General features: G+C 35.7%; 1 protein-coding gene across 6 annotated transcripts; it reads right to left on the bottom strand.

Annotated features, from left to right (window-relative positions):
• Window positions 1–1,212: 1,212 nt before the first annotated feature.
• LOC149899029 (RIMS-binding protein 2-like) lies at window positions 1,213–14,586 on the bottom strand. 6 transcript variants are annotated; one of them, XM_090114170.1, is made up of 21 exons: window positions 14,503–14,586; window positions 14,040–14,240; window positions 13,355–13,556; window positions 12,387–13,289; window positions 12,163–12,283; window positions 11,918–12,095; window positions 11,685–11,817; window positions 10,886–11,076; window positions 10,460–10,663; window positions 9,925–10,122; window positions 9,101–9,295; window positions 8,671–8,925; window positions 7,613–7,672; window positions 6,619–6,708; window positions 5,703–5,918; window positions 5,234–5,464; window positions 4,702–4,932; window positions 4,404–4,566; window positions 4,076–4,234; window positions 3,116–3,189; window positions 1,213–2,032 (listed from the first exon to the last, which is right to left on the bottom strand). In XM_090114170.1, the coding sequence occupies exons 2-21, from the start codon at window positions 14,235–14,237 to the stop codon at window positions 1,664–1,666; spliced, it is 4,371 nt and encodes a 1,456-aa protein (XP_089970296.1). In that variant the 5' UTR covers window positions 14,238–14,240; window positions 14,503–14,586; the 3' UTR covers window positions 1,213–1,663. The 6 variants fall into 6 exon arrangements, with proteins under 6 accessions (XP_089970296.1, XP_089970299.1, XP_089970297.1 ...); XM_090114173.1 differs by lacking the exon at window positions 6,619–6,708 and having other exon boundaries at window positions 1,213–2,035; window positions 5,703–5,915; XM_090114171.1 differs by lacking the exon at window positions 7,613–7,672 and having other exon boundaries at window positions 1,213–2,035.
• Between the last annotated feature and the right edge of the window lie 9,678 nt (window positions 14,587–24,264).

Genomic DNA, 24,264 nt, shown 5'->3' with positions numbered 1-24,264 from the left:
AATCATACATAAGAATGAATTGAATTTGACTCCCGACGTACGTTATAGAAAATATTAAACACATTTCAACTGCTTGTCGATGGCCAAATTCCATAAGTCGTTATTTCGATTATTTCGACTAATTAAGGTAGGTATGTAAGTTCATCATAATGAAACATATTTTCTTATCTCCCACCGAGAAGTAGGATTAAAAGATATTTATAAGTTAAATAAATACTATAATAAAACTCATGCAAGCAGTCTTTAGGCTCGATACGGGGGTAGCCTTTTAGTTTAAGTCAAAATTTAACAGTATCGATCATTATATAGTTAAACTTTAAAGAGAAAGACAAAGGTTTAAATATTTTTTCCTTCATTGTCTATTTTATACATAGACAATATATTTAAATATACCCATAAAATTTCCCGAAATAATAAATGCATTTTCAACAATTTTCGTTAGAGATAAATATTTAGCATGTTATAACACTTAGACATTGATGAGGTCTATGGAGCAAGTTGCCATAGAAAAATGTTTCAGAATTTGGAAACTTTTTAGATGAAAATGATTCTGTATTTTACATATTAATGACAAAGATGGTATCACGTCTACTATCACAGAATATTATTATTTTCAGAAAGTGAATTGTAATATTTATTAACCTTACATCTTGTAAATTTAAACATCTTTTTTTATTATTTTCTATTGATTATTTAAACTGCAAAACGGTACCTTTTAGATTAAAATCATACAGGTAAATCGAATGAACTTCTCGCAAGGTGACGCCAAGTTCAGCTTTTATATTGTTATTTAAATCTTCACAACATCACTATAAACTTTATTATAACACAATGAATCAACATCAATATTCAGGAATGTATTTTGTATTGCTGAAGTCTATTTCTGCAAGGACGGTTGCAGAATTGAACGAATGAACTGTAATGGACAATTTGATGGTAACATTCAACAATTATTTATATTTTTTTAATTTTATTGAACAAAGATATAGTTTTGAAACATCTAATTTCTATATTTAATAAGGAAATACACACCTAGCGATAGAAAACGTAAAGTGGACACGTGGCCTCTAAGCCACAAACATTAATGAAAAATTATGTCACGAAACACTTAGAAAAGATTTTCTTAAACTGTTTTTTTCAGGTCTAAATAAAAAATGGAATAAACTAAACTATATAAAGGAAAAAAGCCGTTCTATATAATAGGTAATAGACTCATATTTCTTCGGAGCACATTATTGATACATAAGTGTAAGTGCACATACATTTACAGAACGGCTTTTTTAAACAATCAAAATACTTATAGTCTAATCTAACAGACGGGCAGAGGTTCAAGAGATAGAAAACTTTACGATACGACTAATTCAGGGGTTAAACTCCAACCGTGCGTTATATCGAGACTGCACTAACATTTGAATATTCACTAAACTGTGCGTTTATTGAATTCATTATTAATTATTTACATCATTTATTACAATACATTATGTAACAGATATAAATGGGTTACAATAAGAAGATCGACGCATAGAGCCGAGTAGTTTGCCGGACAAACACAGCAGTAGATCCTTCCCGCTCTGAGGCTTTTATCAGCTATCAGGAAAGTGATCGCGGAGAGCGATACGGGTGAAATGGTAAATTTAGGGCCCTAAAGGCCGTACCGCCGACATTATTTGCCGCCGAGACCGAATTTCATAAAGATGAGTTCCTTACCCTTGCTAAGAATATCACCGCCGGGGGCGGTCATTTCGGAGAATTTTTGCATGAGGTTCGGTTGTGAGGTGGGTGGTTGTTGTTGTTGCTGTTGCTGCTGCTGTTGCTGCTGTTGCTGCTGCTGTAGTGGTTGAGCGGTGGGTGCGGGGACGACGGTGGGGCCGCCGCGGCGCGCCGGGGACGTGCTGACCGCGGTCGTGGTGCCCACGGGCGGCATGGCGAGCGTGGCCGCCGAGCCGGGCGACTGCGTGGGCGTGCCCACGTTACCAGCGGTCGTGCGCGCGGTCGTGGTCACCGGCTGTGCGTTCACGCCTTTCCCCCTCGCCTGCTATATTGTATATGCAAAATATGGTTCAAACATCCTACTTTATCTAGCATATTGATAGCTTCTACGATGATTGAACAATTTTGAGATAATGGTCAAACAAATATGCGTATAATGTAGTATGATAATATGGTCTTGAATTATTATTATTAGCGAACTAAACCAAGCTTCAAATGGAAACACCCAAACCGGTGTAATGTTTAGATTTTAATGAATGCTCTTTTTGTAGACTGAATTTTTTGCAGAAATATCATAAATTTTATTCCACATTAATAAATTTCAAAGAACCATTATGAAATAATCATAAATAAGTTTGTACTACGTATACAGTTTGAAGTTTAATAAATACTTTCACTAAATTATTTACAAATACGGCATGCATTAATAGTATAAATATAATTCATAACATGCATTGCCATACAAAAGCTAGTTAAATAGTTTACGAAAAATAAATTAATAAACATTAAAACATACTTAACTTCACATTCGGAATAAATCTAAACATCGATTTGAATGAATGCAGGTAAAAACGCATATTCATGCTTAAAAATCACATAAGCTTTTAGGTCAGTTCCTGGTATTAGACGAGTACCTTTAAAGTATTGTCCACCTCAAACAATTTTTAGTGAGTAGTATTAAACTCCTTACATTTAAATTATAATGTATTATCACAGAATCGAATTAATGCATGTATTCGTCTAATAAGGGACCACATTCACAGGCCTAACTGTCTGTTGACGTTAGTGAATGTTGATGGTAAGTAGCTATTTATCAAATGTTAGTGAAGTAAACCGCTGTGTTGTTTGTTCTAGTTTCGTATGATATGCTCCAGTATATGATATGATTTCTAATAATGTGTAAATAGCTTCAATGATTCGTTCGGATTTGTGAACCAAAATGCTTTTCGGTTACGTCACCCTGTTCTACTGGGCGTAGATGAAACATAAGATATAAGAACTAAAAGAAGGAAAAGTAAACAGTGTAAATAATAAATCTAAAGATATGAAAGTGGTCGAAAATAAAGAGACTAACGTTGCATATCGAAATTGTCGTGGGTCAAACGTTATAAACGGCAATTTTTACCTGAGCGTTCGCCTGTTCTGGATTACTGGCGCTTGTGTTGTGGTCTAACTGAGAAGGGGGAAGAGGGCAGGCATCTAGCAAACAGACAATACACACAACATATATAGTGACCACAGACAACCACTTAAATCTTGGATCACACATCACGCACATCTGGAATCTGTGCATTTCTATGTTGCGTGTATTTGACCGGCCTACCCTGCGTGCCGTGACACTTCTCAACAAAACAAAGTTGTGATAAAACAAAAACAGAATAGATAGACGATAGAGAACGCAGAAACAAAATAAAGTTGCCCTCTCTGATATTTGTTATAGTAAAGGTATCGTGTTATTGTCTCTAGGTACCCTCGTGTTTATACAAAAGTTAACGATGTCTGTGACTGTGTAATCCAAGATAGTGTTATTCAGCAAAGTGTACACCAAGAGTCTTTGTGCTCCGTAGATTGCAACCGGACTCGCGTATTAAAGTGATTAACTTTAACTTGGGAATGGAAAAGGGGCTAATAATACAAGATTTTTCTTGGAATTTATGCAATATCTAAATGATAAGACAGGGCGGGAAATTTTGTAAGGTGGTGTCACTACATTTTCAGGGTATTCATAAATTCTACATTACCCATAGTTGAGTAAGGATAAGGTACAAGGATATAGTGTTTTTTTTTTATAAAAACTCGCTAAGCGAGTCCTTTTGCAATCGCTAGAAAGTGTACGGGAAAGATGATAGAGGTAACCAGAGTGAAATAGCTAGGCGGATCAGTAGTCACATAGCAAGTCCAAGGTGCAAACATGAAACACTCAAAGCTCTTAGTGATCAGAATTAACCCTGATCGTCAGCCGGACTTACCTACGTCATTATAAATTAAATTTCTCTAACAAAGAGATTTACTATAACAGCGAATATCGAAAAGCCTTCGCGGCTCTACACAGTACAGTACAAGATAATTTGGTGTGAATGTATACCTGTTTTCCGATGTTGATTTCTTTGTGCGGGTACAACGTTGTCTCTAGGGGGAGGCGGAGGGCCGCGAGCTCCAGGGCCGGAGGGCACTCCTCGGCCGCGGCCCGGGCCCACCCCGGGGGCACTGGTGCTCGGGCCCATTCCTCGACCACCGGACGGCCCTGGAATCAATGGAAATTGTTTTAGTTTGCAGAAGACTTGATATATGAGAGCGATGACATCATTACTGACGAAGAACCATATAGAGATAAATATCAGGTTGTTCCAATAAAATAGTAACTGCTATTTTTTATGGTTAAATTTTAAGCAAACAGTTCTCATATTAATTACCTTGATTACTTGGTCCCGCTGGCGCATACTGATCGTTGGCTTCTGTGAGGAAATTACTCGGCACCAGGCCCCTAACACCGTCAATTTCTGCCATGTAAAAACCATCATCGTCCATATCACCGTAAACATGAATAATCTGACCAGTTTGAAAACTTAGCTCTGCCTGTAATTACAAACAATTTATATTTCTATAAGCAATAGTGTAACTACATATTTTTAAAACAAAAAATGTAGAAATGAGATTGTAAATATGTAGGTACGTAAAGGCAAAATGTGTAACAGGAAATAAATGACTTACATCAGCGTCAACATTAGGGCTGAGTTCCTGTGGGTCGTAGTCATATAGAGCAATCATGCGTCTCACCGGATGGTTTGTGTACGCGTCATTCCATCGATCTCTCGGTTTCGCCGACACTTGGCCGGTTGCCTCTTGCTCGGAAACTTCGACAACCATGTTGTGAGGAACATAACCTCTACGACCTCTACACTCGCCCCAGTAAAAACCGTCGGCGTCCTTGTCACCCCACACCTAATTACATATTATAGTTGTCTGAATTGACACTTTTGTAATCTCAAAAATAACTGTTTCCATTGATCACGGCACTCCGTGTTCAATTGTTAAACCTATTTCGGTAATTATTTCTGTTGTATTCGTTATTGTCATGAAAGGGATGAAATACGTGACATAATCTTTCTCAAACTCATCTTTCAGAAAAATGCCTTTAATAATAGAAGACAGGAAAACATTTGTTGAGAAAGCTAGTTTGTGGTTTTAAAGTTAAAATTAAGACATAACATGTTAATATTTTTGTGTAATTAAAATGACAAACCTTTATTGTATCTCCTTCACTAAATGGCAGTTCTTCATCACAACTCTCAGGATTAGGACTCATAGTTGCTGGATCGTAATCAAACAGTGCGATGAAATAGCGGCTTCTTTTGGATTGCGGATGACCCTGAGGAGGAGGGCGACCTCCGGGAGGTGGACCTCGAGGCCCAGGTGGAGGTACGCCTCTAGGGCCATACTGCGGCATACCACCTTGTTGTACTTGTTGCTGTAACTGTAATAATAAAACATCAAATATGCATTTAAATCGATGTATCTACAGATATTATTACCTACAGAATATGATCTTATGTCAACAGATGATGATAAGCAATTATTAAATTGAATACGAATACCTATTATACAAACTATAATTCTAACATTATAAATTTCAATTATTTTTTATTAAATTGTCATTTGTAAAATTTACATAATTTAAAAAATTTCAATAATTCTTATTTCAGTGGCATTACCTGATGAGGATTAGGAGGGCGTCCTCTCTCATGATGATTCCTCGGAGGTTGGTTTTGATACTGCTGTGGCTGCCCGGGGTAGGGGTTGGTTTGGTTACTTGGGAACTGGGCGCCCTGTTGAAAGGGGGGTTGCTGCGTGCCATGGAAGGCTTGTGTATTCGGGTACTGCTGACCCGAAGGCTGCTGCGACGCTTGTGCAGGTTGGGACGGCTGCTGCTGACGTCCGTACGAACCAATACATTAATAAGGTTAGATTTTCCATAAGAAAGCCATCAGCAATTCATCAAGCTTGTAGCCACATATTTTACCTGGCGGTATGCATAACAAAGCAATAAAAATTTACCTTCTTCTTTATAAAAGACATTCCGTTGACACTAGTCAACCCCCATGCACAACGAAAGCCTGCGTGCAGCTTTTATATTGAAAATCAAATCGTCCATAGCAGAGGGTGTTCCCAAAAGTGGTTCAGCTTTAGATGCGGATAAAGAATGTTTCAAAGTCTCGTAAATTACGAGTATTTTAAAAAGCTTATCGATGTATTTCCTATCTCATAAACGATTAAACACGGAAAGGGCAGAAATATCACTTAAGAATCTAAGCCAAGACAGCATGCAAGGACAGTCATACAAACACGCTGCGCATGCTTTAATGATGATTTAGTGTTGTTTCGAGTGCTTTTGTCGGGGATGTTAATTAATTTCCTATAACTTCGAATGTTGGCTTGCGGTAGTGAGACGTTATCAAAAATTGGACAGTGTTGGACGTGGTTGTGTAAGTGTATCAGACAGAGACGTGAAGATGTACACAGACAACGAAAATTGGAAATCGTGATTAACCGACACACAATTAGAAAAGACAGCAAAGTGAAAGTGTTAGCACATGAAGAGCACATCGATGGCAAGAAGAGAGCGCAGACCTGCTGACGGCGCCGCGACGCCTCCTCGTCTTCGCCGACCTGCTCCACGGCACCTTCTTTAGTGATTTCGATGGCCGGTATCCCCGATTGCTGATATTTACCACATGGTCATTCGAGAATTTAGAAAAAAACATGATTCGAAAATTTATAATGTAGTGAACGTGATACAGTGAATGCTTATCTATGAATCAGAATTCGACAATAATATTGCCAAGCATGTTATTGAAATGAAAGTGAAAGAAGAATAATAAGAAATGGGTTGCAGATGATGCAGGAAGAGCGAGTGAAACTGCATTGTATTGTAGAAAAGCTGAAATCGAAATGAAACTTCGCTACCGTGGAAGCGTTTCTTTGTTCAGAAAAATAACTTTTGTTAAAATTTCCTTCAGCGTTAATTCATGTGTGGTCGATTCATGATCGATGTTTTGCGTGTTCAAGTGATAATTGGTTTAATAACTTATGATTTGTTTGGTATGAGTTAACAATGAACTATCATAGGATCTAAATTATTTAAGCTATATTTTCAAATCTATGTCAGACTATTATAATATGGAAAGCTGTCCTTTTTCTGTTAGCACATATTGTTGGTATTATTATTATACCTAATATAAAGCTATAGGTACTTGACTATGTTATAATATATATATCAGTGTTATGATTATACTTTGAAGAGTACGTTTTATGTATACAGCTATAACGTTAATTTTCTGCTACGGTTATATTTTTTTCTACCATAATAATAATATAGAAGCATACTCAAAGAAAACCTTTATCATGTATTGTTTGTAAAATGACTACTTTGTATAATAAAATACTTATATAATGATTCTATAATAAAAACGGGCACACTGTGAAAATTAACAAAAATCAACTAATAACTAAAAAAACACACTCCCAAAAAATTTGTAGAACGCTAAACAAAAATGGGTGTTATAAGAATATTATAGAAATAAATATAAAAGATATAAATAAAAAAACGTGTAAAATTCCTTACCGAAGGGGTTATTTTGTCGAATATACTCTTTAGAAGGCCTGTGCCGAATCCGCTCGTGGGCTACGAAAAGGTGTATAACAGTTATGTGAGAGAAAGAGGCAAGTTTAACTTTAGGTGGTATGGCATAAAGATGAGCTCGATGAACGGGTCTGTGTCACAAAGTACAAGCTCTTTATCTGTCTAAGTATACGGGTATTGTAGGTGTCGTGCGTTGTCGGGTATCGGCCAATAGCACTAGAGACTACTGATCTAGTCGCAAGCTGTAGGTATGCAATTTAATTTTGAACGCCTCGAGCCGAGTGCACAGCTATACACAATGGCACGCGTGGTTGTACCTAGCGGTTCGGTCGACCGGCACTTAGCTACTGGACGTCAAGAAGGTTTCAGCGACAGAATCACAGAAGATTAGTATAAAGAGTGCAATTTGCAACACTGATGTCATGTGACCAGCAATTTGTGTAACGATTGAAACTGTTTCTCTATAAATTAATGTAACAAATTGCAAAGAATCATTCAAAGCAAATTGCTCGTCACGTCGTAAAAGAGCAAATGACATTTAATTTACAATGATAGCTAACACATAAATTTATTATTAATGAAATTCAACAATAAAGAAGCTCAAATAATTACACAGATCAACATGACAAAACATTAATTAAAATATATAATATGAAATGATATTCGAAACACACATATTATAGACAACACTGATCTGCAAACTAAATAAGTACATAGAGCTGTGCCAAATACATTTGATAAAATGGTAATTAAACTCTATAAAAGATAAAATACTATGTATGAAATATAAAAGGGGTATTCCAAAAGTTACGGCGGATTAATGATAAATCTCTATTACAGCAATGCTCTTTGCTGTTCGTTAATATAACAGTAAAAAATTCGCTATTAAAGATTTTAATGTAGTTAAGTATAATAAAATTATTTTACCAATAATTATAATAATTTAAATGTTTAAGAAAAAAATATTTGTATGAAAGGGTTAAAATAGAAATCAAATTAATCATATAAACTTCTTCTAAAATATAAAAATAGATTGTCACCTGAGCTGCTTGTTGGTCATGGCGATTAGCCGTTGGGAATATTTCTTTATCAGAAAGGTTTTCGTCATGTTCTATGACTTGTTGCTGCTGCTGATAGGCTTGAGGGCGCTGCATTCGATAACCTGGAGCTGGTTGGTTAGGAACTTGACCTGGGGGACCTCTTGGAACTCTGGACACAACACCTCGAAGAACAGCCGGAGGAATAGGTGTCGGTTGGCTATCACTTGACTGGCTGTCGCGAGATTTAGTACGAACCTGTAATGAATAAAAAATACATTCAATAATTGTGAAAGCGTTCAAATTCGTTCATTTATGTATTTGCATCTGCTTTTGTGCTTTATTAATACATGTGTGTTTGTAATAGTATGAAGCGTATACTTTAATGCTAGTTAGCGCTTGAACAGCCACACTAAGCTAAACAGAAACTTACGGTGACGCATTTAGGATTGAGGCCGAGCAGTTTGCCAATATCGATGAGAGCGTGATCGCCGGTCGGCGAGTCTACGTCGGTCACCTTCTTCCCGTCCGCATAAACAGCATATCCAGTGACAGGCCCTGAAGCGGGTGGGCGAAGCACTGGCTGCCACGTCACAAGCAGTGTACCGTCTTGGGGCCCAGCTTCCACCTGCGACACCGCACCAATCACCACCAACAATCCAGCAAACATCTTAAGGCCAATTGGTTTACGACAAATGTGTCAGAGATACTAATAAGCCACATTGAGGGAGGAATCGACATCACACAGGGTACGCTAAGCTAACAACGAAGTGAGCGACGTCAATATAAATTTCTCCTGACGCTGGATTTATGGTTGCGATTGACGCGACTTCTTCGAGATACCCATTGTGCCTCGTGCTTTGAGGTTGTGACTTGGGACGGGGTGTGTATGTTATGTGAAAGAGTAAATATAGGTAGGGTATATCACACACTTCGTGAATTTCAGAAAGCTATAAGTCTCAGGTGCGTCTTCTATTTTCAAACTTTTAAATACGGTATGTCCCTCGTATTTAATTTTCTAAACTCTGTCCTACTCTGTACTTTAATTTAGTCAAACAATTTTCACACAAAGATTAATCAAATTAAATATTTTCAGTACATATACCTATTAAAGGTTAATAATATTAATTAAAAACAATATAAATTGTAAGTAGGTATGCTTCAGTGATCGGGAAGTTTGAGTGTGGAATGTGAAAAAACTCCGACAAAAGCATGCTCGATCCACATCATGCTATTCGTCTATTTAAAGGAAATTACCATGATTTCGTTTGGAGGATCTGGAAGACCTTTTGGCAGAGTTCTAAAGTCTGTATATGCCCCTGGGGCTTCTTCAATGGGTATTCCAGACGGAGGCCCGGCTCTCAAATGCTTAGCTCTTACTGTAACTCGATATTGCGTGCTTGGTGATAGCCCGGTGATGGTATGACGGTATACACCCGGCTTCACAGTTCGAACCTATAAAATATAACTATGTTTGAAAATGAACATTTCGACGTTTAGGTGTAATACGCTTGATTAAAATTATCGTTTTTTTATTTAATTTTAATACATTAGATTTTTTATTTGGCATGACAAAATGAAGCCCCTTTCTATTTCGCTTGGTCGTTACTCTTTTTGCTAGTTTCCGGAATAATACAAATATTTGAACTTTAACTATAATATGTTTTGGTTGTTTAATTTTCATGCGTGATACATTTTCTGCGAATACAAAAACACTTCGGGTCAGTAATTTTGTTGTAAAGTTGACATTATTGTAATATCCAAGAATGAGAACGAAAATGGTAAAACTTACTTCAACATTGTTTACACAAACTACATGTTGGTGATTGGAATTAGCTGGGAGCCAGGAGATCACGGCCTGGGAACAGGTGACGCCACTGGCTCGGACACACGTCGGGCCCATGTTGGATGTGTCCCGCCCAATGACCATGGTGCAAGCGGCATCTCGAGATGTACGCCTAGTCACCGTCACAGAGCGAACGCTAATCCGATGCGGCTGTTAATTCATCACGGTTTAGGAACGTATTATATGCGCAATAATTCAATAAATTCATAATTTATTACCTGGCGCCTATTTAAAAAACTACAATTATAGGAAAAGTTGCCTATTTTTTCCTATAGTAATATAAAATTTTTAGGCTCCACAACATTTGAAAATATTCTTCGTTAATTCATATTGCATTAAACACTTCTAATGTATCGAGTTAAAGTAACTTACCCGATTAGAATCTACTCCTTCAACTAACGCCCGCGTCCGCTCTGTAGCTTTGACCGTTGTCTTCAAGACGCCATCGACGTAGACGTGGTAGCTTTCTATGTTCGCCTGCTGCACTCCCTCTGGCGCCGTCCAGCCAATCAGCACGGACTTGTTCAACTGCCTCTCGAGGGTTAACTGGCGCGGAGCAGGAACTAGTGACGAGAAAAACAGCTTGGCTGTTCAGGTCCGAGGGCAACCGCGTGTGGGAGAGTAGCCAGGCAGGCGAAGTGCGAGTGATATGCGATGAAGCGTGCAGCGAAGTCCGGTACAAAGGGACAAGGGGAAGGAAAGGACAAAGGCTTAACTATACGGGTGTCCTCTAATGAGTAAACCTTTGAACTGGTGATGATTACCTATAATCTGTATCATGCTTGGTGTATGTTTGGATTAGCCAAAATTAGAAAAATATTCAGAAATTAATTCCCGTCACCAGCGATCATTCACCTTAAGCTTAAAGGTATACTCTTTATTGGATACCCACTATGACCTCTATGTTGAACTTGGGGATTTCAATTCTCAAATAAAATTCTAAGTATTTTCCTGTTTCTAATTTTTTCTATACTGTTTTAGAAAAACTTTAAAATTTTAAAAATAATATCTAAAAATATCTGTATAACTAATAATATTCTACTAATGAAAAAAATATTTGTTTAAAGCTATTATTATTATATCAGCTCTACGCTATAATAGGATAACAATATATAAAAATCCAATGAATTAAAAATGAAGAAAGTGACTATGTATTTTTTTTTAATCTTACCATTATCGTCATCTTCCGAACCGTCAGTAACATCTGCAACTTCACTTAGGCGAGCCACGTCACGACTAAGAGAAAGATCACTAACAGCAGTTGTAGCAGTTTCATCTGCGTCTCGCAATGTCGCAACGACAGCCTACAAAAACAATACAAACATAGGAATATTTCAATCATCATCGCCTTGTGTATCTTGTTTTAACGAGCTACTTACGGAAATAAATAACAATTAATCTTACCTGATGAAATTCTAACAAATCGTCTCCAACTAGTCTTTGAACAAAATTAGCAGGAACTAATCCCCGGCGACCGTCTAATAATTCAGCATCGAGCATGGTGGCGTTTGGATCGGGCGGACCCCATACCAAAAGATAATCACCAGAACAAATAGATAGTTCCCCTTCAGCACTTTCGATTCTAAAATATCAAGTCACATCAATCATTTGATAAACATTATATTTCATTATTATAAATTGATACATACTCAGGGGGGTCATAAGAGAATCTAGCGATGTAAACACAGCAACGACCTTTTCCGGGGATATCCAGCATATCAACTTGAGCCTCTGTGGGTCCACCACCATTCATATAATGTGTATTCCGAACTGAAATAGAATAACCAATCCGTAAGAAATATTATGTAATTCTTCAAATATCTTTAATTTATACAAGTGAGTACTAAAATAGTTTATGTACTGAAAAACTTACCATCCATATCTAACATATTATTTGGTAAAAGTCTCATATTTCTCGGACCTCTGTCATGATATAAGGTCGATTCTAAACCTCCTAGTCTATCTGGAAATTGGCTATCTAATCCTAAGCTCCAGCTTGGTTGATGAGGAGTTACAGGAGTGACAGCCCTTATCATAGCTGGATTATTAGTTCCGTATCTACCTAATCCAAGGTCAATTTCATCCATAGGTTTAAGTTTAATATTCATTGTATTGGTTCCTAAGCCGCTAGTTAGAAGAGGATTTGTATAAGTACCCGTTCCAGTTCCATATACACTTGTGCTTGTTAGATTTGAATTCAGTCCTCCAAGTTGATTGCCACCAGTGAGGTTACTCAATGTATTACCAAGTGCACCGGTTAGACTTGACTGTATACCCGCGAGTGTACTTGTAAGTCCACTTGATAAACTCGTCGGTACATTGTTCAAACAACTGCTTAGACCTCCTCCTGCCATAGTCCCCGTAATCGCTGTCCCACCTAATGTACTACCCAAAGTCATTCCAGATACATTCCCAGATAAATTTTGAAGGTTTGATTGCAGACCGGCTAGCGTACTAGAGATTTGGTTTATATTATTAACAAGGGGTGCTGTTACTGGATTTGTGAACGTGACTTGATGAGTATTTGATAGCCCATAAGAAGCCGACACGGAATTAGTATAGGAGGAAGGGTTGTGCGCACTCATGGAATACGCAACGGAGTTAGAACTAGGAGCAGTAAACTGTCCAGTGGCATGCAACGAGGAAAGGGTAGGCATTGTGTTGCTCTGACAGAGTGCCATATGCCCCGCTGTACTTGTATAAGAATGTGGCAAAGGTGACGGATTTGGCGAATGGAATTCCCCAAGTGCTGTGTTGGAACCACTTTGTTGAATACCTGTAAATTAAATTATATTTAGTAAGCATAGAGGATATAAATCAACCCTCACTCGCATAACTTACTATACAAACCGTGTGTAGTAGATCTTGTGTGCTCCAATTCCGCAAGGATTCTATTATCTTGTTCGATTTTTGCCATAATACGTTCGATTTCAGAGGCAGGCTGCGTTGAAGTAGACCACGTGGTGGTCGTAGCACCTCTTGCGCGCATTGATGATGATAACTCTAGTTGTAATTCCTCACATCGAACCGTTTCCAATGCAGCCTATTAAAATATTCGAGAGTTATAATATATCGATTATTATATGATTCTATGACTTTATATATATTCTATCACTAGTTCAGAGTTAGAGCACTTCGTGCTATTTTTTTGTAACACATTAAATCTACGCATGCAAAAGTGTCTTAAAGTACACGAGTGTATATATAAATGCATGTCATAATAATATGACTACATAGATTAATTACTATTTATCTAATTTACACCTACATATAAAAAACTATCTACCCAATTTCTCATAATTGAAGTTAAATGAACTTATATATTACGAGTAAATCTAAGTGAATACATGTTTCAAAGTTCATGCAGTAATTACTTTATTATTCAAAAGGAATTTGGTAGTTCTATGGCGATGTCAATACAAAGTGATCGGTAATAAAATGCTGCTACTGAGCGTATAAATTGGTTTTGCAGCTATATCATATATATATATTACATATTAGTATATGTTCGAATGATAAAAGTTACCTTCTTTTCCAACTCTCGTACTTTAGATTGCAGCTGTTCCACATTGTGCGAATCGAGCGGCGACCGCTGCGCACTGCGTAGCTGGGCGAGCGCGTCGGCGTGCGCTCGCTCCGCGTCCGCCCGCGCCCGCTCCGCTTCGCGCAGCCTACGCGCTATCACATCGGATTCGCTGCCCCCTGATATTCCGTACACGCTCATAATCTGTGGAAAATATTATTTTTATTACTTTTTAACTACAATGTATTGCATGTGAGATGCAATCGCATCGTAAACGTATAGAACGTTACAGAAAAATCATAATAGACAGGATGATAATACAGTAGAAACTAGAAATTAGTCGTTGCCTTATTTCGAGATCTAAATATAACATGGACACATTGTTTTTGAATTGAATCCCTTATAATACTTTAATTGCTCAAAGCACATTTAATTAGAACCCTCAGCTAGAATCAGAATCAATCACCCATATTTACAATCGACCGGATTTTTCAAGCCATTCGTTTATTTACAGGCCAATAATAAACCAATTGTTTACAGCCAACCGTATACCGGCACTACGCTACTCAACCGTGACAAACCGTGCCGCTTAACTGGTGTATGAATAATTTATTGATTTTATGTTAAAATCGAGTCGAACGGGTACTCCATCGATTGACGTCACAGACGGCCTGATATCAAAGCATTAAGTGGGTTGATTACACCTCTAAGAACAAACTTAATAAATTGAATTGCTGTTTGCTTCTAGTGTTCTTAAGCATAATGAATGACCGAATCTTTTTTAGCCGACTCTCTCCGACTCTAGTGTCGAATATAGGATACTATTGTTTCAAAACCCTCGTCACCAAGTTCTGTGTATAGTCTAAGAGCGAGCGCGCACGAGCAACTTTGTCTCCGCAACTATTTTGTCTCTCCCATCAGTATGGGGAGTTGCGTCGCTACGTGCGCGCACTTTCATACTAGCCTATGGGTGGAGAGACAAAATAGTTGCGGAGACAAAAAAGTTGCGGAGACAAAGTTGCTCGTGCGCGCTCGCTCTAAGATGCAAACAACTAGTGTCGTTTGTTCAGTTAAGAAAGCTAGAATCGCACCCCTTCTCACAACAGACAACAAAACTGTATGTGCCATATGTTCTTTGGTTTGATATAAACATGTTTTGTTTCAGATCGAATTTAAGGCTTTTAGTTTTCAGAATTTAAGTTTTATACGATTTATATTATATGTATGATATAAATCGTATCTTTACATTGCTTTGACTTGAAATGAAAATCCTATTTATATTGATAGTAGGTATTAAAAGTTGATAGTAGATGTTAACCGAGTGAGTCCATTAACTCACTTAATAAACAAAAGCGCTACGCATAGCAATTCCTCCGTTGTGTTAAAAGAGAAAAAGAAAAAAAGCAGTCCATTACAACCTTCACAAAGGGCAACACAACCGATAGTGTTACAAGTCGTTCGTCAAATTTATGTCAGCAGCAAAGCGTTTCAGAATACGTAAAAAGCCCCTCGACATGACCTAAGATTTTCATCAGAGGGCTACAACCTCAACGGGTCAACGTACAGTGTACAATCGGAACACTTTGGCTTAAACACGTAACTACCTTATAGAGTACCTATGTACCTACCTACTTATATGTAAGAGAGACTAGCTACAATCATGTGTTTTGCGATGGCAAATACGTTAAGTAAAAGCACAGTACAAGGCTAGATGGTTGAAAGGTTATAACAAATGACACTTAAAAATATTTCAGGCTAACAAATATGAAAAAGTTTGCAGTTCCTAGATTTGTAACTGATGCCTAAAATATTTACTCTTGACGCACAACCTATATACTTACAACTTTGTATAGCGCATGCGCCATTTCTATAGAGCAGTTTTATACAATACTAGCTTCCGCCCACGACTTTGTACGTGCATCCCCGTTTTTCCCCGTTCCCGCAAGAATTTCGGGAAATCCTTTCTTAGCGAATGCCTACGTCCTAACATCTACCTGCATGCCAAATTTCAGCCCGATACGTCCAGTGGTTTGGGCTGTGCGTTGATAGATCACTATATCAGTCACCTTTGAGTTTTATATATATAGATATTTGTTATACATTGCAAGTACACAAACATTATTTTGCAGATAAACGGTCACATATCCTTGGAAATATAGTTCATTATATATATTTGCTCCCGCGTCGCTCTGTCTAGCCGCCTAAAGACAGAAAAGTGCGATGAACTTTACCCTCTACTTTATCCCCATTCAAGCCTTGCCAGACTTCACGGCGACGCTTGGGAAATTAGGAAAACGGTCAGACAGTTACGCAATATGTCTGAGATGGTTTATGATTTTATGAATAAGCTCATTGGCATTGGGCGACAAAAATGATAAACAAAATCTATCTACCTAATCGTTAATTTCGTATTAATTTTTATGTTTTCACCCCCCTTTGTAATAAAGTAAAAAAGTTGTGAACTATGTTTGAAATTTTGTAAAAGACTCTTGTTGAACATTACATAATATTCAATATTCAATAGTTAGTTCCGTAAAGAATAAATCTTTTATTCAATGAGTATTAAAATGTGAATTCAGTTTTGCCGAATCAGTTATACAGTTCCATCACTATTCAACCCGAAAGTCTATTATGATGAATAAAAATTTTCTGGCAAACGAATTGGAAAAAATATTATCCGTAGTACCTACCTATGATCGACATTGTAGTTCTTGAACTTAATCTCTGTCTAAATTTTTAAATTATCTACCAAATTACCCATTAATAACATTAATTTTCGTTTCAACCGTAATTTATATTTTGTGTATTTAACATAGTTTATTTAACTACATATATTTTTAAGCTCCAGCTACAAGAGCTCTAGAAATAACTATTTTATTCAGGACATGGGCTATGAACATTCCGGTAAAGTGAATATACAGACTCTTCAATAATTATGAGCAAACGCTAGAATATTTTAAAATTTATGCAGGTCAGACAATTTTTAATACTTGCGGTGGGTCCGTGGTATAATCATACTTTTATACGAAGTGAAAATATTAATAAAAATGTTTTGTATTTTTTAATTGAAACTGCTCTATGTTAGCTGTTTGGATCGTGTAATGGCTTGAGGGTCGATTTACAGTAATGATTCTTTGAAAGAAATAAATTATCTATTAATTCAGTTTTTTTTTTAAATATGTATTTAATCTGATTCCAAATATATTATAAAATAAATATAAATATAAATGAGATATAACGTAAAAAAATACAACATAGTACTATGTATTTTCATTTTAAAGTCAAGCCGAAAAACACAAAGAAGTTATAAACAATCTCGGTTCTTAGTCTTGTTTCAGTATATCCGTACAGTGTAAGCAAGAAGAGAGATTTTTCTGAACTTTTTAATTTCCGTTAACCAAGCGAAGAACAACGCAAGTTTAGTAATAAACGGTAAGTAGAACAGATGTTGCTTTTTCTTGTTCAGAGACAAACCTAATTGCGCTTTTCAGCCACTGCGCTGTTTTATCTATATTCTATACAATGTAAATATGTATCTGTGGACCACGAATTCATAGGAATAACTTTATATTTTAGGTACCTATATGTGAAGTCAATTATAAAATTCTGAAATTATTATGAAAGTTTTCCCCATTATACTAAAATTCTTTTTCTATCTCGAAATCAACTTAAAACTGACGTATCCGTAGTAGATTTAAAAATTTATCATCATTAAGAAGATAAATTTTGCGAATAGACAAAATTCGATCACACGACGGGATTTGATCCTTCGTCTGAATTAACAAAAAAATAAAAATCTACATTTAGATATTAAGTACAAAAAATGTAAGAAACTGTATTAATGAAATAAAAACAGAATATTATGCAGCAAGATTTACATTGAAATTTGAAAGCACAAATTATAGTCTTAGCGTGTTATATTAGTTCATTAGCTATTCACTCGTTCTTTTGAAAGTTCGGATTAGTGTGTTTAAAAACACTATTACTTTTGCGCCAACATACTTTTATATTGTACTTGCTGAAGTCTGGATCATATATGAGCTGGAATTCATAGGTATCTTTAGTCAATTTATAATATGTAGAGCGAGTTTCACGACAATTTTGTGATTTGTATTGATATATAAGTTTAATATCCCAAAGTAAAAATCCCATTTACAGTTCTACAATAAAAAGTTGTGAAGAGAAGATGTGAAACTGGCGGATGTTTGTCTTAAAAGTAATAAATTATATACTAACGCCTTCCATCAAACTTATTTATTTTCAACTATTTTTTTCACTTGCAAATTGTAATACTAATACCAATAGGCTTGCCCAAGGGCTTGCCAATAGGTGATGAAAAGTCAATAGGTTGACATGTATGAAATACACATGCACATTTGCCTATATGCAAAAATATCACATGTCAGAAAGCGATGTAGGCGAACCTTGAACGATTTATAAATAGCATTTTGTGTACTGCTAAAAACATATTTTTTTATAAAAACTGAATATTGCTATATAAAATCGCTTTTTATTATAACAATGGAAGAAAGTAATTCGAATACCAGCCTTCAAAACTGTCAAAAGATAGAGCTGTGTAGGCTGCAAATACTGGTTACCTACTTCCCGAGAACACAGAATCTTGAAAGCAGGATCGTCTATAGAATAAATGGTGAAAAATATAAATTAAGGGTACGCGCAGACAGAGAGCGTTCTGCGTTCCGCGTTCTACGTTCTGCGTTCCGCGTTCTTTGTAATGTGAAGGATCTATAGCGCCGGCGCACACAGAACGCAGTTAGACCGCGGCGGTCATTCGGAACGCTTGTGTTCTCGCGTTCTCTGTACAGAATTACAAAGAACTCGCGTTCTCGCTATGGCTGGTCCGTCTTCTCCAATTGGTATCTTGTTTTTCTATTTCAGATTTTAGATAGTCATGTAACTCATTGAAGCTATTTATTGACATTCGAAAATAAATATAAAATCTCTCTTCATCTTGAAGCAGCTCAGGCATAAGAATACTAAATTCTCCCATATCATCTCGTTTCGTGTTGATAGGGTGTACCCAACATTTTCTACTTTTTTTTGACTCCTCTAGACTCCACAAAAGTAAGGCTTCATCTTCGGAAGATGAACTTTCGAGAGACATGTTTCACGTGCGGAGAGTCACGAAATAGAACGCAAAAGTCTTGAACGGCTCCTGTGTGCGCTAGAACGCAGAACGCAGAACTGACGAACGCAGAACGCAGAACGCGGAACGCAGAACGCTGTATGTCTGCGCGTAGCCTTACGGTTAAAAAACAGGTTTGTACGGAACCTGAACCGGAACTGGGTTCGCGAGTCCTACTCGCACTTGGCCGGTTTTATTTACGTATATTTAGCCAAGAGATATTCGAAAGTGCAAATGTAACATCGTAGAAATTCGGATAGTTAAAATCGCGCTTTGGATTTTGTTCAAATTAATTAAAAATTTTATACATAGTTGATATTCATTATCTCGGCAACTATCTTACCAGCAAATCAAAATTGTTAATTTACAATTTTTCAGCTGATGGTTTATCCAATTTTTCAGTTCGTTTGAAAATTTCTACATTCAATGTTTGAAAAAAAACTTAATATTTGGCGATAAATGTTTACTTACGTACCTACTATAAAAAAATTAATTTTTTATAACAAATAATAATTATATATTCGATTAACAAATAAATCACATAACTCAAAATTCAGTGTGTTTAATAATAAAACTAAATATTTGTTCACTATTTTCAATGCCGAAAGTTCTATTTCTCTGTTGAAAAGGCACGTTCTAATTTAAAACTGCGAAATCAAAACGAATATCAACATTTTTCATATTTTATGTATTTTACCGTCGAACATTTCACCGACATTTGCTATTTGTATTTGAAATATCAAAACCATTTTTAAAGTATTTGAAATGTTTATCCCGGTGTTTTAGAAAACATTTTTAGAATACTTCTGTAACTCAGAATTAATTGTTTTAATTTTTACAGCTATTGAAGATTTTTTTTTAGATTCACACTTGGAGTGAAGTTTGAAGAACCCCTTTCCTGGAAAGTAGTAGAAAGTAGCTTAAGGCCTTGAACCCTTGATTCACAATTTTACTTTAATCTGCGCTTAATCTAATCTTACCATGCTTTTAAATAAACGATAGATTTACAAACTCTAAACTCCACATTTCTGTAAATAATATTCTAAGACAATTGATAAAGACTGAAACCAGTAAAAAATTCATATGAATTTTAAATGTATGAATAAGAACTGCTTATCTAATAATCTATATAAATGGTTTTTATTTATGATATATCTATTCAACGCCGAAATCAAATCCTAGACCTTAAGAGGATCACCATTCACAAAGACTCGCTAGATCAATCATTTAACTTGAAAGGTTAAGAGGGATCGGAGCATGATTTTATATTTCTTAGATAAACAGTTTCCAAACGCTCAAAGGTTTAAGTACACCATTAGTATCTAGACTGATATAATAAAATAGATAAAAAATTATCTGTGAGAAGTGAGAACGTATCACTGTCACTACATAGTATAAAACAAAGTCGCTTTCTCTATCCCTGTCCCTATGTATGCTTAAATCTTTAAAACTACGCAACCGATTTTAATGCGGTTTTTTTAAATGGATAGTGATACAAGAGGAAGATTTATTATATGATTTATTAGGTTTTAGACCGAGCGGGCCAAACCGCGGGCGGAAAGCTAGTATACATTAGGTATATCGGCTATTTATATCTCTCAGAAATATCTTGAAAGAAATCATTAAAAAATCCTATCCAAAAATATTTTATTGAATACAATAAGTGCAGGATATATAAATATTTCCGTACAATAAAAAAGAAATGTAGTGAACAAAAGCATTAATTCCCAACGTAGCGTGTAACAGCGGTTTCAGCAGCAGTATAAAGTAGGACACTAATGGTTCACTATTTACGTATTCAAAAGAAATTGTCAAGCATGTATTTAAGAGCTCGCCATTGTTAGCCTCATTTAATTTTTATACGATTTAATTTCTGTACAATAATGCTTTTAACTCCATGATTATAGATGACAGCATCCTGTATGTTTTCAGCACACGCAAAACAACGAAAATTTGCAATTTTCTGAATTAAATTTACATAAGTTTTTGTGGTTTTTTTACATTTGTGTATATCCCTTTTTCCTGAACGATTACTCCTAAACAATCGAAATAAGTTATCTTATCTATTAATTTCTAAAACTCAGGCAGAATCTGTCTGCGAACAAATAAAATTTTGTATGATACGTGAAACATAATTACAGTTATTTTGAACGTTATTACCCAGCAGATACCTAATTAGTAAAAGGCCGATGAACTCTAACAGCTATAGCTGAGTCGTAATTTGTATCGCTGGTTGTAACTACTGAAAAAGTTAAAGAAAGTAAGAAACATTCTCTTCACCGCACCAGCATTATTACATCATCAAGAAATTCATAGTCATGAATTCGTTTCGTGTCGGAGCATTTTATTTAAGTACTTACTTTAAGTCTTAGTTCCATAATGTTTTTGACCCTCAACTGTACTTCTGTAGTACCTACAATGTGGTTAAGTACAAAGGAGTAAAATTAAGGACGTAACCTTAGTCGAGTAACTTTCACTGAAAGTTAGTCGAAATTGTAGAAAAAAGGAATTTCACGTAACTCTATTTTTATCACTCGGCTTTATTATTTTGTGTGATTATGGATTAAGCTTGTCCAAAGCTTTAAGGAACATGGTCCATTAAACTGCCTTTAATAACTACCTTCAATTTTCCGTTTTAATTTTAAACGTGAATACTATGTGAATTCTACTATATTTATTCTTATTCTTCCATACTACTTGAATTCTAGGTGAATTTTAGTATATAAATGAAATAGATACATTTATAGCTCACATCTGTTGGGAATAAACGCTTTCATTTGAGTGGGATGTTACTATTCATGCGACTGAGTGGGAGTATCCTTAATTTAACCTATCTCTGGCGTATTACGAGATATGGGGTTAAATTAGCTATATATATATTAATAATAATCAATCCTAATAAATGCCATGAATGCATATTTGATGATTTGCCGTGCTTAATATGCAAAATAAGTTACCAGTCGATTATGTATCAGAAAAACACATCTAAATATAATATAATTAGTTGTGATGCAAAAACTCTGTAGGTACCCTTATTTACGAAAAGTGCGCGGACGCAGGAAAATAATGGTGAAATGTATGTTTGAAATTCCTCAAATACTTTATTACGGGTCCTCTAATATTCTTTAGCGTATAAATAAGCTTTATATTGCTGAGATATAGATATCTAACACATTTTTTCTAGGCCTAGAATTTGTTATAGGTAACTATCATGTAATGGCTGGTATTGAATTCATCATCGGAACAAAAGAGCAGCAAATTTCAAGTACGTTTTGGAAAGATTTTTTTGCAAATAGGCTGATAATCTTACGCCTGACCAAACTTTCATAAATTGTAATGAGAAAAAATTTCACAATGCACCACATCACTTAGTTTTAATCAGAAACAAAATCGCTCTGATGGACACAGGTATAGTATACGATAACAATGATTATTTTAGTTGTAGTCAAAAATTACAGACTATTCTATCAAAAATATCATAAATATAGGAAAGTAATTACAGCATAATATCAAAACTATGTAAGACTGCTCTGAATCAATGCTTATCTAAGAGAAACAAATTCACAAAAAATAACATTTCATCAAATAGCAATCTGAGTCTTATCCTTTTATTACCCATTACGAGAATACTGAATAATTTGTCCCTTGGGTAAACAACAATTTTGGCCAAGTTCTATGGCTGCCAAATATATTAACTCGGTTTGGCTGCTGGCATCGCATGGATACGCGTTGCGGTTGTAACTTGAATAGTTCACATATCTACTGAGCCAAAAGTACAATGACCGAATTCATGAACCAAAAATGTAGTTTTTATTTAAATTTACTATCTTGAGAGACGATTAAAATCCAATTTTCATGCCAACAAAAAAGTATTTAGTAGGTACGCACAGAACCAAAATCTGCGTCAAGTAAGATTTCTACTTGCTTTGGTAATTGCTGATAATCCAGAATTTCTAACAATGTGGTTTAGTTCTAAATAGATAAATACTTACGCGAGTACGAAAGTCAATATCATCAAGTAAAATACACACATTTAGTATGTGTGTTTTACAAGCTGTACAAAATATATATCTTATACTTTGCGTCTACTTTAAAAATAACCCATCGAAAAATATTTCTCTTGCAAAATTTTCCCCATAATATTTGACCTATCTCTGATAGTTCACGCTTCACAAAAGTTCAGCAATAATTACCAGAAAACCCTTTGTTGCGCGTGAGAAAATCACACTTGACCGAATTTTCTTGAGTGCGCGCGATCGACGGCTCCAATCTTGCTTTCCTCTTTACATGAAACTGTGTAGGGCAAATATTGTGCCCGTAATGGATCCACGGTGAAAGAATACACTTAAAATAAATATTGAAGTTCCATGTATTGTTATAAATAACTAATTTATTTAATTAAATAATAGAGCTATTATATTTTATGTTGGTGACGATTTTGGAATTCATAGTTCATCAGAATTTGTAGTTCCAATACAATAAAGCTATTAACTTAGATAATATTTAACTGGTATGAATTAAATAACTCTTTATATTATCCTGTTTTATCAATGAAATCAATCAAATATATTACTTTGCATACCTTTCTGCAAGAACATAAAAATTTACCCAATGGTATACAATACATCCGAAATACCTATGTGTATATCCAAGACATGTGTCGCTACTCAGCATTCGTTTATTACGAAAAATCCTTATTCATCTAATGTAGAGCAATGTAGGTAAGTACTTCTCGTAAAATAGAAGTTGTGTGTGTGTACATTACTACTTGGTCTCGGTTATAAGATAAAATAAATCGTTACTAATACCTTAACTAACACTTATCTATCAATAAACAGGACATTGACGATTCATCTTTTATATCAATCATCAGATTTCTATATGTAATGTGAATCTGAACAATATGATCAATAACTTGTATTAAACATGCAATAAGGCTACTAAGGGTAACCACTGTTGACAGGCGCAAGGTTCAGCCAATTCGAATATAACCAACCGCGGCCTACACCGCCCTACAACACAATCTAACGCAACACCTTTTCAACAAGCTTTTCAGGAGCTCCAGATAACAAAGCGATCGAT

This window comes from Colias eurytheme, chromosome 21, assembly GCF_061535395.1.
Source record: "Colias eurytheme isolate Ceu_HAF_F1 chromosome 21, ilColEury1 Martin Lab GWU primary, whole genome shotgun sequence".
NCBI lineage: Eukaryota > Metazoa > Arthropoda > Insecta > Lepidoptera > Pieridae > Colias > Colias eurytheme.
Note: the sequence above shows the minus strand (reverse complement) of the source record. Positions and strands in the feature narration are given on the sequence as shown.

Excerpts from the sequence above, each read along its gene's own strand:
- LOC149899029 (XM_090114170.1), bottom strand. The coding sequence starts at position 14,237 with ATGAGCGTGTACGGAATATCAGGGGGCAGCGAATCCGATGTGATAGCG. Across the intron at positions 9,296-9,924 it reads ATCCTCCAAACGAAATCATG|GTGGAAGCTGGGCCCCAAGA; the intron begins GTAATTTCCTTT and ends GCGGTGTCGCAG. Across the intron at positions 4,933-5,233 it reads GTGAAGGAGATACAATAAAG|GTGTGGGGTGACAAGGACGC; the intron begins GTTTGTCATTTT and ends ATATGTAATTAG.